Source organism: Hemiscyllium ocellatum, chromosome 3 (assembly GCF_020745735.1).
Source record: "Hemiscyllium ocellatum isolate sHemOce1 chromosome 3, sHemOce1.pat.X.cur, whole genome shotgun sequence".
In the NCBI taxonomy this organism is placed as follows: domain Eukaryota; kingdom Metazoa; phylum Chordata; class Chondrichthyes; order Orectolobiformes; family Hemiscylliidae; genus Hemiscyllium; species Hemiscyllium ocellatum.
The window spans coordinates 72,429,046-72,443,385 of record NC_083403.1 but is presented as its reverse complement, the minus strand read 5'-3'; the positions used below and the strand labels follow the sequence as shown (position 1 = coordinate 72,443,385).

The 14,340-nt window shown below is 41.1% G+C and overlaps 2 protein-coding genes across 4 annotated transcripts in view; both read right to left on the bottom strand.

The window, feature by feature from the left end:
* smpdl3a (sphingomyelin phosphodiesterase acid like 3A) overlaps positions 1-2,537 on the bottom strand; it is a 49,376-nt gene extending 46,839 nt beyond the window's left edge. For 2 of the 3 annotated variants that reach the window (XM_060851007.1, XM_060851014.1), the window contains exon 1: positions 2,312-2,537. In XM_060851007.1, coding sequence (XP_060706990.1) covers positions 2,312-2,411 — 100 coding nt within the window. In that variant the 5' untranslated portion in view covers positions 2,412-2,537. The remainder of the gene's footprint in view (positions 1-2,311) is intronic. The other variant, XM_060851022.1, reaches the window with a different exon arrangement.
* A 1,635-nt stretch (positions 2,538-4,172) lies between these two features.
* Positions 4,173-5,700, bottom strand: fabp7b (fatty acid binding protein 7, brain, b). The gene is made up of 4 exons (XM_060821196.1): positions 5,513-5,700; positions 5,050-5,222; positions 4,663-4,764; positions 4,173-4,568 (listed from the first exon to the last, which is right to left on the bottom strand). Exons 1-4 carry the CDS (start codon positions 5,583-5,585, stop codon positions 4,518-4,520), a joined length of 399 nt encoding a protein of 132 aa, XP_060677179.1. The 5' UTR covers positions 5,586-5,700; the 3' UTR covers positions 4,173-4,517.
* Positions 5,701-14,340: the final 8,640 nt, after the last annotated feature.

The following is a 14,340-nucleotide window of genomic DNA, read 5'->3' as shown; positions in this document are numbered from 1 at the left end:
TATTCAGGATGGTGCCAGAAGACTGGAGAAATGAAAACATTATACCTACATTCAAAAAACTGTTTAAGGAAAATCCCAGCAACGCAAGCCTGTCAGCTTAATCTGTGATAGGGATTTTAAAACAATTCTCTAGGTTAAAATTAATAGAAACATGGACAAATTTTGATTAATGTTGGAAAGCCACCATGGTTGTTGAAGGAAAATTGTGCATACGTTATCTGACAAGGGCAATGAACTGATGTGTATTTTGACTTCCAAAATGAATTTGATAGGATGTCGTGTAACAGGCTTGTCAGTAAGTGGAAGTGCATGGGATAAATGGAACAATGACAGCTTGGATAGCAAGATGGATAAGGGACAGATGTAGACACTCATGTTGAGTTCTTTTTTCATTTTTCAGACCAGAGAATGATAAAGGATTCCTTAAGGGTTAGTATTAAGGTCAAAGTTTTTCTTGATTTATATTAATGTTCTGTGCTTGGCTGTACAATTACAAATGTTGGACGTAATCAAAATCATGAAGATATTGCTATACTTCAAGAGGCCAAATGGGCTTCCAGAATGGATGGTTACCTAATAGATGCAATTTTGAGAGGAATGTGATGTGATGCATTTTGATAAGACCAAAAAAAGGAAAGGTCATAAAAGGATGTAATTCTAAAAAGGGCGCAGGACCACATGGATGGATACAGAAATTGTTGAAGGTGGCAGAACAAATTGAGAAAGTTGCTGAAAAATTCCATCCAGGATCCTGGGTTTGACAAATAGAAACAAAAGCAAATTATGTTATGATTAACTTTTTATAAAGCCTGGTTCAGCATCAACTGCTTCCAATTCTGGGCACAAATGTTTAAGGAGGTCGTGAATGCACTGCAGAAGGTGCAAAGATGATTTGCAAGAACAGATCCAGGGATGAAGGATTTGTTACTTCGATATGCCGGACAGCCTGAGGCTGTTCTCCTTTAAAGAACGGAATGTTGAGACACTGGGTGCATTGATTTATGGTGAATGTCAGAGGAATAAAGAGCAACACAAGAAAAAAATACCATTATTTATAAAGGAAGAGGTTAGCATCTGGAATGCACTGTGAGTGGGAGCAGATTTAATCGTGGTTTTAGGAAGACAAATAGAAGGGTGGAAAACGTGTGGCAAGACAGTGGTTAACTGGACGTAGCGACTTACTTTTGCAGAGAACAGAACAACAGCGACTGGGTGCTGTGTGCTTGATCCAACATGTTCTGTCAACTCACCTGCTGTGCTTCACTCAAATATAGGCGTATCTCCTTCCCCACTATTATTTCCGAGGTAAAAACAATGACTGCAGATGCTGGAAACCAAATTCTGGATTAGTGGCGCTGGAAGAGCACAGCAGTTCGGGCAGCATCCAAGGTGCAGCGAAATCGACGTTTCGGGCAAAAGCCCTTCATCGGGAATAAAGGCAGTGAGCCTGAAGCATGGAGAGATAAGCTAGAGGAGGGTGTGGGTGGAGAGAAAGTAGCATAGAATACAATAGGTGAGTGGGGAGGGGATGAAGGTGATAGGGAGGAGAGGGTGGAGTGGATAGGTGGAAAAGGAGCTAGGCAGGTAGGATAAGTCATGGGGACAGTGCTGAGCTTTGGAAGTTTGGAATTAGGGTGAGGTGGGGGGAAAGAGTGGACTTCAACAGTTTCCTCATTTCCCCTTCCCCCACCTCACCTGAGTTCCAAACTTCCAAAGCTCAGCACTGTCCCCATGACTTGTCCTACCTGCCTATCTCCTTTTCCACCTATCCACTCCACCCTCTCCTCCCTATCACCTTCATCCCCTCCCCTACTTACCTATTGTACTCTATGCTACTTTCTCCCCACCCCCACCCTCCTCTAGCTTATCTCTCCATACTTCAGGCTCACTGCCTTTATTCCTAATGAAGGGCTTTTGGCCGAAACGTCGATTTCGCTGCTCCTTGGATGCTGCCTGAACTGCTGTACTCTTCCAGCACCACTGATCCAGCTACTATTATTTCCGGATCAACCAGGAAACAACAAAAGTTTGTTTTTTAATTTCTCGCTGAGGGAAACCGTACTCGTACGTCAAGAAAATAGCAACATCTGAAATCACTTCGTAACCAATTGATCAAAACAAGGTGGTTTGCATTAATGGGACAAAACAATAAAAAAAACCTCTCCGAACATAACTTTAGATACAAACAGTAACCTCTAGAATGGACTACTTGATGATTACAGCAGACGCTACAGTAAACCAGCAATGAGTCTGGACTAAATAAAGGTGGGAGACATGTTTCTCCTTCCTCGGAATGATAGCAGCCACTGACCTGTGGTGCCGAGTGCTGGGTGGTTCCCAGGGAAGGCGCACACAGTGCAGCCGAAGCTCAGAGCCAGGCAGAGGGAGCGCAGCACCGACCTCACCTCCATCGCTGGGCGCTTTCACGTGATCGCCGCCTTCCGCTAGGACCCACTGAGCAACTCGGAGACCGAGGGTTCACTGAGCGCAGTCGGTCAAGGTTCACAAATATTCCATGTTGAAGGAACCCAGTTTTGCATTTCACAACTCGTCAGAACTCTCGCGATCCTTTCTGATACTGAATTTGGCACAGGCAGCATTTGGTGATTGTGAAATATTGCGCCGTTGCGGTCACAATTGTACAGCAGTAATCGTTTTAATTTCAGTCCGAGTTACTGAAATACACAGCGGAGGAATTTAAAAGCAAATACTGCGGCTACTGCAAATCTGAAAAAAAAAGAGGTGCAGGCGAACTCAGCAGTTCTGGCAGCATGAGCACAGAAATAAATAAGAGTCAACGTTTCTAGTCCAGTATAACTCTGGTCAAACCGGGCTCGAATCCTGTGTTTTCTCTCATAGAGTAATACAGAACGGAAACAGACCCTTAGGTCCATCTCGCCCGTGCGGACCAGATATCCTCAACTCATCTAGTCCCGTTCAGTGACATAGAGATGTGCAGCACGGAAACAGACCCTTCGGTCTAACTTGTCCATCCCAACCAGATTCCTGATGAAGGGCTTATGTCCGAAACATCGAATTTCCTATTCCTTGGATGCTGCCTGACCTGCTGTGCTTTAACCAGCAACGCATTTTCAACTGTGATCTCCAGCATCTGCAGATCTCATTTTTTACCCATCCCAACCAGATAACCCAACTTAATCTAGTCCCATTTGCCAGCACCCGGCCCATATCCCAACAAACCCTTCCTATTCATATACCCATCCAGATGCCTTTGAAATGTTATAACTGTACCAGCCTCCACCACTTCTTCTGGCTATTGGTCCCACCGACCACTCTCTGCCCTCTGATGCCCTTCATGATTTTATAAGCCTCTGTAAGGTCAGCCCTCAGCCTCCAACGCTCCAAGGAAAACAGCCCCAGCCTATTCAGCCTCTCCCTACAGCTCAAACTCTGGCAACAACCTTGTAAAGCTTTTCTGAGCCCTTTCCAATTTAACAACACCTTTCCTTCAGCCGGGCTGTTGTCAGCCCTGTCGAGTGTCTCCGGCATTTTCTGTTTTAACATCTGGAATATTTACTGGGCCCTGCTGTCGAGGTTCACTAGCTTGTTTTAAAAAAACGTTTTATTCCTCGTTCACTAAAAAGAATCTAAGTTACAAAATAGCTCAAAATTGTATTAATTTTAATCATCTTTAGGTTTCCATCTCTCTGATGAGAGAATAGTCCTCTGACCCTCAAACACTATGGCGACTTTACCTTTATTTAACAACTGTTGACGGTTTTTTTAAAACAATGGAATGCAATTTCTTAATTAACCGTTAAAGTTATTAATTATTCTGACAGCAGTTTGTCGAATGATGTATAACCCTAAGCCACATTATCCTGCTGTCATTATCTGTTGAATTTGCCCTGCACGTTCATACTGTTGAACAAGATTGACTTTGGACCCATTCCTACCATTTCTTCCCTTTGACACAATTGCAACAGATTGCCGACTCTGTTTCAGTTGCCCGGAAGCTGACGGGAAATAGCCCAGTGAATGACAAAATCGACTTTCAGAAAAAAAAGTACCAGCTTATACCCACCATAAAAAAAAGTTGGCAATTTCAAGCCAACTGTAGTAATTGAAAGTTCCAGATGGTATGGTGGCCTGGTCAATATTTTAAACAGAAGCAAATCTCTTGTTCACATAAGAAACACCACGACTAACAGTTTCAGAGCAACTCTTTTATTAACCTTTTCAACTTGTCATTGTGACTAAAAGACAGGCCTTCCACAACTGAACTCCGTTTTATAAAAAAAAAGTGGTTAAGTGATGTACAGATATTACAAAAGTTGTTATTCCTGTTACATTGTACAACATAAAATGCGGTTTTTCGAATCTTGTTACAAAAAAAAGGTCCGTGGACTCACAGCCCCCACCCCCAATGGAAATCCCTGTAAGTTACAGAAATGCCAGAGGAAGGACCGCTCCAGATTTCAGATACTGTCCTGGGAGTCCAATAAATCGGACCCGATTGCTCTGACAGGGGCCCGGGGCTCGCTCCCCATGGAACGTTATGCCTTCTCATAGGTACGAACGGCAACAATATCGTCATATGTGAGGGTCTGTTCAAACATAAAAAGAATTCAATAATACAACTCAAGCCGCTCACACACTGACAGAAGACTCAACCTGAAATGTAAATGCAGCTCCACCTACCATCACCATTTTACCATCCTTGATCTCCCTGGCAAAAGTCGTTTCCTTTCCATCCCATTTCTGAACATGGACAAGCTTCTCACCTTCCAAAGTCACCGTTGTCTGTTAGCACCAAAAAATACGAATTATCGACCGGTGAAGAGCTGGCTGATTGCCAAACCTCACAATTGTGAAATACAGCTGCAAATATTTAACATCAGGTTCCAGCACCAATTCCCTCCCGCCTAACGGTATGCTGTCAAACTGAGAGGTGCAACCTAACTCCGCTAACTTCCATACCAGCCGGGAACCCGGAGCATGGGCTGGGGGTGGGGGGAAGAGAAATGAAATCAAATTATCCCCAGCGACTGCATCCAGTCTGAAAGCACAGCGATTACCACAACTTACTTTGCAGTTTCGGTCATCAGGAGTGACCTCGCCGAACTCTTCCCCGAGTCTGAAAGTGATTTCAGTATTTTTGAAGGTACTCAGGGTCTTCAGCACTATTTTATCGTCCTCTTTACTGATGACAATCGTCGGTTTGGTAACATTCCCAACTTGGCGAGTAGCGAAATTCACACCTGCAAACAAAAATACAAAGACTACAGGAGTTGCTGCTTTCTGATCAAGCTGAGACTGGAAGAACAGTTGGCTTCACTAATTGCACTAGAAGATATAAACGATTTAAGTTTTAATAATATCAAGACATTCCTGGAATTTATGCCTTAAAATATGGATCATTTAACACAGTATTAAAATCCTAAACACTGTTATCTCAAGTACATCTTCAGACAGGATTTGTTTTTTTTTGCCTTCCACTGTCCTGATAAATTTTAGATCGAACTCCAGATATTTCTGCAAGTGAGCTTACCCAAAGCTTTCATGTAGGCATCAAAATTATCGCTTTCAACGAGCTTCCAGGTTCCGATAAAAGCATCGACCATGGTGACGGTGCCGGAGGTTGGAGATGGGAACAGAGAAGAGGTTGGGAACTGGCGTCAAAGTTGGAAGCGAAGGTCCTGGGAGCGGTGAACCTGTGAAGGCCGTAGTCTTGCTCGGTGTGATAGCCCCTATATACAGTCCCCGGGTGGGAGGAGTCCTGGACAAAGCACCAAGAGCCGATAAGATAAACTGCCTCTCAGCGACCGAGACTGAAGCAGCAAGTTTCACAAAAAAAAGGAGTTCGGCAAAAAAACCGAAAAGAATAAACCACCGAAGGTAGAGACTGTAATTAACACCAAAGATAACGGATCTGTTCTCTTATTATTGTCTCCGTTGCATTTACGAATTTTACCACTAGCTCACCGCCGCAAACTGTCTTTTTCCAGTTCATTAACGGACGTTGAGAGCGGACAATAAAGAAACAAAAATAAGTTTGTTTTGTGCGATACTTTATTGATAAATGTTTCAACACTGTTAATGTATGCAAATCTCAGAGAACTAGTATTAAAGATCCACATTTTCACTTATTCAACGTGTGATGCACTTATTTTCTGAAGTAATGATTTAGGTAGCCTCTAAATACATTTTAATTTAGTTTCCCTATTGTGTTTTTGCGATGATAGAATTCGGTGACTTGTGTCGATTTTTGTTTGTACATTTTGGATAAGTGGATCTGAGCTGATTGTGACAAATGGCGGATGGGATTGGAGTGAATGTGAGCCCTACACAGTTGTAATGGGCGAAGCGACACCTGTTGTTCACCTTAAAGAACACAAATCAAAGGAAAGGGGTGTTTGGAAGTGAAGGGGTACACTTCTCAGTTGGATGTTTCTGCATTGTGTTTACTACAGCGATAACGGAGCAAGGAGTACATACTAACGACATAGCTGTACAATTTAGCTCAGCTGGGTAGGCAGTAGGTTTGCCAAGCAATGCTTTGAATTCCCATCGCTATTTGAGATTACCATGAAGGGCTCTCCTTCTCAATCTCTCCCCTCGCCTGAGGCCTGGTGACCCTCAGGTTAAACCACCACCAGTTGTCTCTCACTAATGAGAGCCATGATATCACACAAACCCAGGTTATAGTACAACAGGTTTATTTGGAAGCATTAGCTTTCAGAGCGCTGCTCCTTCATCAGATAGCTACGGTTGTCTGAGCTGTTTTATTATATATAAAACCTTATATATAAAATCTGGAGGATGTAACTGGAAAGAAGTTCTGGGGTTTACATATTAATCAACCGAAACCTGCAACCTATTTCTAAAAGATGAAAGATTTAACAGCAATTTAAGTTTGTTCAGTGTATCATTTCAGTTGCATGACATTGAGATCTTTTGCTATAAATTCTGTGCCTTACGGTCCTGCTCCACAGCTACCTGGATGAAGGAGCAGTGTTTTAATGAGAGAGTAGCGCTGTGGGCTGGTACGGCTATGGTGACTTGACTGTCAGACGAATGAAATATTCCTATTCTGAAGCATTTGTTGGGACTTTGCTAACACCACAAGACCTTGTTTAGACAGTCCTGTCGCTCACGTGCTGGCGAGACATGAACCTCCGCGCTGACCACATTGTATTCCCAGGGATAAAAAAGAGAAACTGCTGGAACAATTCCTCAAGTCTGGCTGCGGTGAAATCAGGGTTAACGTTTCAAGTCAGGGGACCATTCTCAGAACCGACGGTTCACCTTTTCATCAGGAGCTGGGCACATTCCTGATACGGTAAAAGCCTGAGATTGGAAACTGGGGAATCATGTCCTGCAATGGAATTGGAAAAGCTTGCTAGAGTTTGCATGCCACATTATTAGCATTTTAAAAGTAACAAGTCGCGTCGCTGGACACATCCAGGAGGGAAATATTAGAGTCTGGTCAAACTGTGATGGACCAACTGTAACGGAACCCTCTTCCAGTTTCCTCATTGCCTTCAATTCTTTTTTTTTCTGTTCACTTCTATACTGTCGATTTCATCCTTGTCTCTTCCCTTCATTGCCATCAATTTGTTTCCCATCTCCAGGGAGGTGTAGTTGCTAATAGAAACGAGCCTCCAGGCATTCTGTCGGTGGTGTGGAGCTGTTAGAGATGGCATTGCAGCGCGATTTCGGAGCAGCGATGCGGAGATTGGAGCCCAGTTTGTGGGATTCTCTTTTATCAGAAAGGGCAGCTCAAAATTCTGGCTGCTAAAATTCTGCTATCCAATGTAAAAAAGAAAGGTTGCATTGCCGTTACTTACCACACACCAAAACCAATTTCTGATGTACAGTACAATCATTGTTGCAATGGAGGAAGCAAGAAGCCAATTTCTAGAAAACAAGCCTCCACAAAGAGCAGTGTGGGAATGACCAGATTATCTTTCTGTGACAGACACAGAGAATGCTGGAGAAACTCAGTAAATCTGGTAGCATCCATGACGAGACAACCAGAGTTAACATTTCAAGTTCGGTATGACTTCTTCAGTACTTCAATTCTGTTCTTCCCTTCTGAAGAAGTCATACCGAACTCAAAACTTCTGTTTTTCTCTCTCTGCAGATAATACCAGCTAGACCTGCTGAGTTTCTCCTGTATTCTCTGTGTTTGGAGCAGATTGCCAGCATCTACTTTATTTTTACCCTTTAATCTTTGTGTAAGATTGATTGGGAGATCAATATTGGCCACTCCACAGGATAATTCCCTTGCTTCTCTTCAAAGCATTTTCATTGGTTCTTTCACATCCAACTGGGAGGATGGATTAAGACATGGTTTAAAATCTTATCTGAAAGACAGCACTTCCAGCAGTACAATATTTCCTCAGTGCTGTACTTCAATGTCAGCTAGGTTACTGTGTTCCAAGCTGAAAATGTGTTGCTGGTTAAAGCACAGCAGGTTAGGCAGCATCCAAGGAACAGGAAGTTCGACGTTTCGGGCCAGAGCCCTTCATCAGGATTCCTGATGAAGGGCTCTGGCCCGAAACGTCGAACTTCCTGTTCCTTGGATGCTGCCTAACCTGCTGTGCTTTAACAAGCAACACATTTTCAGCACTGATCTCCAGCATCTGCAGACCTCACTTTTTACTGTGTTCCAAGGTAAACTCTCCATTGATTGAAATCTTATCTACTACAAAGGAACACTATTGTTGTTGGGGTTAAATCATCTCAGCTCCAAGAGATCATTGTTACCCATGGTAACAACATCAACTGCAAGTTTCCCTTCAAACTGGACACCATCCTGACTTGGAACTTTATCCTATTCTTTCACTGGGATTGGGCAAGATCCTGTAACTCTCTTCTGAATGAAATAGCAGGTCTACCAACACTACATGGACTGCAATAGCTCAAAAAGGCAGCTCACCATCACCTCAAGAGAAATTAAAGGATGCTGTCTTGCCAGTCAACATTAAAACTCAGAAAACTTGGCCCTTTGGTCTGCTATTCAACATGCTCATGGATGGTCATCCAACTCAGTAACCTGTTCCTGTAATCTCCCCAGACCCTGTGACCCCTTTAGTTTTAAGAACCAAATCTAACTCCTTCCTGAAAATATTCAATGTTTTGCCCTCAACCATTTTATTTGGCAGAGAATTCCATCAGATCACTACTGAAGAAATTTTTCATCATCATAGTCCTAAATGGCCTATGCCAATATGCTTAAACCCATGGTTCCAGATTTATCGGTTAACAGGAACATCCTCTTGAACATTCACAAGTCTAGTCTTGTTAGCATATTATGGGTTTCTAAGAGATCCTCATTCATTCTTCTAGACTACAAATAATATAGTCGTAACTGATCTAGTCTGTCTTCATATAGCAGTCCTGCCATCCCAGGAATCAGTCTGCTAAACTTTCATTGCACTTGCTCAACAGCCAGAATACCCTTCCTCAGATGAGATCAAAAGTCACACAATACTCCAGATGTAATCTCAGCAGGGCGCTCTACAATTGCAGCAATAAATCTCTGCTCCTGTACTCAAATCTTCTTGCATGTAAGCCATTATACAATTTGTCTTCTTCATCACCTAATGCATTTGCATACATACTTTCCGTAATTGGTATATAAAGACACCCAGGTTTCATTGTGCATACCCCTTTCCCAAACGATCCATTTAGATAATGACATCACCTTCTGTTTTTGCCACTAAAGTGGATAATGTCAAATTATTCATCATTATACTTCATCCACCATACACTTGCCCACCTCTAGTTCCTGCTACATTGAATCACTCCTAGCTTCAACAAACTTGCCTCCCACTCAAAGTATACAGAATATCTTAATGATCGTGAGGAACAGTTGACCAGTTGTCAGTGTAGATGCCCATTTGCCCATTCAGAGGGGAGGTAAGGGAAACTGCTTTTGAACATGTCTCTCTTTGCTGTCAAAGGGTCTGGCCCTTGCAACTTCCTCTCTTCACGTAACACCTAACTTTCCACAATTCTTGCATTTCACCTTGTCCCTATCCTTCCTCTGCTTTACTCGGGTTTTAGGTCATGTACCCAGGTGAACTCATTCACAAAATGTTTTAATTGCCCCATTGAGACCCTCCTTCTACACTTTCTGGAACCCTACCTGGATTAGGGAACTTTGGATATTCCTCATATATCCTATACTTTGATTGGACAACCTCAGTTGCAGTTTCTCCATTGTTCAGGGTACTGTCCATTATAGCACCCCAGTTACTTAAACCACTGCCCCTACTTCACCCCACTCCACCCCACCCCACCCCAACCCACCAAATGACTCAAAACTGTCAGTTTTAAGACTCAATACTTCTGTCAATTATTTTTTCAGGGTCTATGTCCATGAGTTATCTTGGCTATTTACTGCACAGCTTTCCAAGACATTGGGGGGATGTTTCACCAATATATGTATACCTTAGAATGCATTTGACGAATTTGTTTGCATTTCTTCCAATTTGCACCAAAACTTGGTATTCCTTCAAGGCATTTAATTTAAAATCACTTGTTCCTTTCATGGTTTGAATGATTTATAGACAGAGGTGTTCAGTGTACTCTTTATCATTCCCTATCTATTCCTTGTCTTGTCTTAGTTTGTACAGTATCTAATACTGTCCATTCTAACACAGGTTGATAGCCCTTAGATCCTGGTCTGACCTTTTAGACATGCTTCAGAATGATATCAATATAGGTCATTATCATCACTTCACTACCCCTCTGTACTTACTTGCTTCTTTACTTCATGCCATTCAATATCCATGTCATTATCATTATGCTGAGTTCCTCTGGTCCATTGCCTTTCCTCATGACTGTTGTATACCCTGCACTTGCTTTCTTGGCCTTTATTAATTGCTCCTCCAAGTACTGCTTATTTTTTCTTGAATTCTACTGCAGTTTATACAACTTCATGTGTACATGAATCATACTGGTCTTGAAACATTAACTCTATTTCCCACTCCACAAGTGCTACTAGAGTGCAGAGTTTTAGAAAATCACAGTCATACATGTTTGTTCTGTGTTTGTTTCATGTGTTCATGCTGCAGATTGACAATTCTCTTTCCCATGTATATTTTGTTTATTTTCCCCACCAATGCTTTTGCTTGTTTGATTGAGTCCCAAGCATTTTTACCACCTTTGTTACAGTCTTCTTATGTTCCTCCATTAAGTATTCCATAAGTGACTCTTGTGGTGCCACTTGCTGTCTGTTTCCATCATGGCTAGATTCTCTCAGTCAAATCCATCTATTAGGACATCCTTCTGTTCCCTATTGTTTGCCCAGTGGTCTTTATGTGTTTACCCAAGGAATGGCTTTCACTTACTTCAGAAACAACCGTATGCACTGCATCAACTTTAATATGCCAGATCTGCTCTCCTTTTTATGGATCAGATTCCTGTTCAATTGAAGTGGTGGTCTGTCACTTCAAAGGTCCTATTTAACAGGTGGTATATAAATGTACACACCTATCCTCTGTTAGTTTTGAGTCCCTCTCTTGTTCAGATCCTGGAGACCTTGTCGATTAAGTCAATAATAGAAAGTTCTTCAAACATCATTCCAGAGGCAGATTGTATGAAATATAATAGTTTTCCAAGCATATGCAGAGAAAAGTATTCAACAAAGAGAAATCTCTTTGCAAATTTTAGTCACAGCAAATATTTATACAGCAATTTCAAGTGGCATTGTCCTCCATGTTTGATTATATTTTGTGTCTCTTCATTTAAGTATGTTTTGTGTCCCTTACATAAAAAACATTTGTCCCATCCAGAATGAGAGAGAAACAATTTACATAACAAACCTCGGTAACCCAGACAGAAAAGAAAGCTTTAACACTATAAACTCTTTTAACGTTTTACTTCCCACATTAACTTCCGTCTGCTTCAATCCAATTGCTCACCACTCATCATTCCTATCATCCACATAGTTTGCATAAGAAATGTTTGGGCTTACATTTCAATTCATGATTACAAGGGATAGTTTGCAAAAATAATAAACAAAACAAACATGTTTATTTTAAATGAAAACATTTTTTTATCAAAAATCTCATCTAAAAGTATTTGCAAATGCCATACAATCTACAACAGTGTAAAGCAGGTAGTGTCCATAAAGGTTGGAAGTTAATTACATGAAAGACATTACAACAGCACAAAGAACAGAATGTGGTAAGTGGCTTTAGAATAATAAATACGACAATTTCTTTATATTGCATTTTACAGAAGCTATTGTTAGATAAGAAAATAAACTCTAAATTAATTTTAAAAGTTAAACTGCAAATTACTAATACCTGCACATATTCTATCCACAACGTTTCTTATATTTTACTGAGTTATATAAATATCATTTGAATCCATGTGTAGATAAATGCCATCAGTCAAAAAAAATCAGAAGCAGTTACAATGAAACAGGTTGTTGCAATGTTATCATTTTGAGAATTCTATCTAATTTCTTCCCACACTGTCAAGAAAAAGAAATGCTGAGTTTGCTTCAACTTGAAGTGGCAATCTCTTGTATTTAATCGCTGTATAAATCTGGGCAATTTGGTGTCACTTGTGAAAATGATATGTTACGCGGTGTTGTGGTTCAGTGGCCTGTTATGATGTATTGTCCTTATCTTCACATTCTTGTGGTTTTGGTGGTTCTTCTGACACAGATGTTTTTTCTTCTGCTCCATCTATGATCAATCAAGAATAAGATGAATAAAGAGAAACAAAAAATATATACCACAATGACTTATTGCTTACAATGTATAGTTGTAAAAACAAATATTATGGTTTGTTTTGAATGTTTATGACCAATAACCTATGTAAGTTTTGTTGTAATCATAACAATTTTGTCCAGATAGCTTTGAGCAAGGCTGCTTTACCCAGTTATTTTTATTTTGTAAAAGCCCTACTTTTCAAAATCCAATACCCTTGTTAATAAAGTGGTAATGAACACTCATGTTTAATTTGTGGAATTGATTTATTTATTCTTGTTTGTGCCTCTTATTAAGGGAAGTCTTCACAAAAAATATACTATCTCCTCAGTTATGGGCTGACTTTCTGAGAACAAATGTTCATTTCTTGTCTCAACAAATTTGTGGATGATGATAGAAGCACCTTTATGTGAAAAGTACTTGTCATTCCTAACAGTAAACTAGTTCTTAGTTCATAAGCTGTACTTTCAGGTGCTGATGTATCATTGTTGGCATTAATATGTGAGGCATTTTGTGTGACTCGCACACTTATTCCAGCATAAATGTAGTGTCAAGACTCCAGAACAAATTTGCTGAAGTTAGGATATATTAATTGACCTCAATGAGACTTACCAAACACAGTGAGAGAGACAAAAAACAGCAGATTTGGCACAACCCTCCACTTTCCATTATAATTTAAACTCATGAAATGGTTACCTTTTAATGCTGCATAACCATCCACCTAGCCAGATTACATTGGTCCATGTAGTAATGTCAAGGAATATGATACTTATTCAAACTTTGCTTATACACAGAATTTGTAGAGCTGCAGCATGGGGTATTGTTGGAAGCTAGGGCTAGTGTAACACTTGTATAAATTGACAATTTAATTTGGCAAATTTATTGAAGGAACTGTAAACTCAAAGTATAATAAAGCTATATAGATATTCAATTGCTGAAGTCACAACAAAAAGTGAGTGAATTCAACTGGCAACTTTCTCCACCGGACCTCTGTATTGAACATCAGGCACCAACATCTCAGGGCATGCTTCATAGGTACTGGCTGTATCCATCCCTTGTCCACAGATACTGGTATAAGAAATATGTCAAACTCTAAGCAGCCTCGTTGTATACTTGTGATTCATTAAAGGGTTCTTCTGCACCTTGTGCTGCACCAGCAACAATCATTGTTCAGGGGCATGCACACAACTCATGGACTGATCCACACCCACATTGCTGGTTTCTTCACATGCTGTCATAGTGCTCAATCACTTGAAGCTACCTAGATGCTTGCAGTATCCCTGCCTTGCTTGGCCTTGGCATTTTCCATTTGTCCCCTCACTCGAAGATTCCAGGCTCCTATTATTTCTGGTTTGACTTGCCATTTAGCAAAGGCACAAAGGCAGGAATTTTGGCATGGTTATTATTTGGCCTCATTCAAGTCAAAGTGCATGGACTTCACTCAAAGTGGCTCCAGCTCTGTAAGTAAAAGGTAGCTTTCATACTAGTCCAGGGGCTTGGATAGTCTGTCAGCTGCTCGGGGCAATCAAAGTCAGGATGCTCTACACAATAGGAGAGAGGTGCCAAGTGTCAGGGAGCTCTTTACTCAGCTTGTCCTTTCCTGCCTTATTATGGGAGTCGATAAAGTATGGAGCTGGAAAAGCCC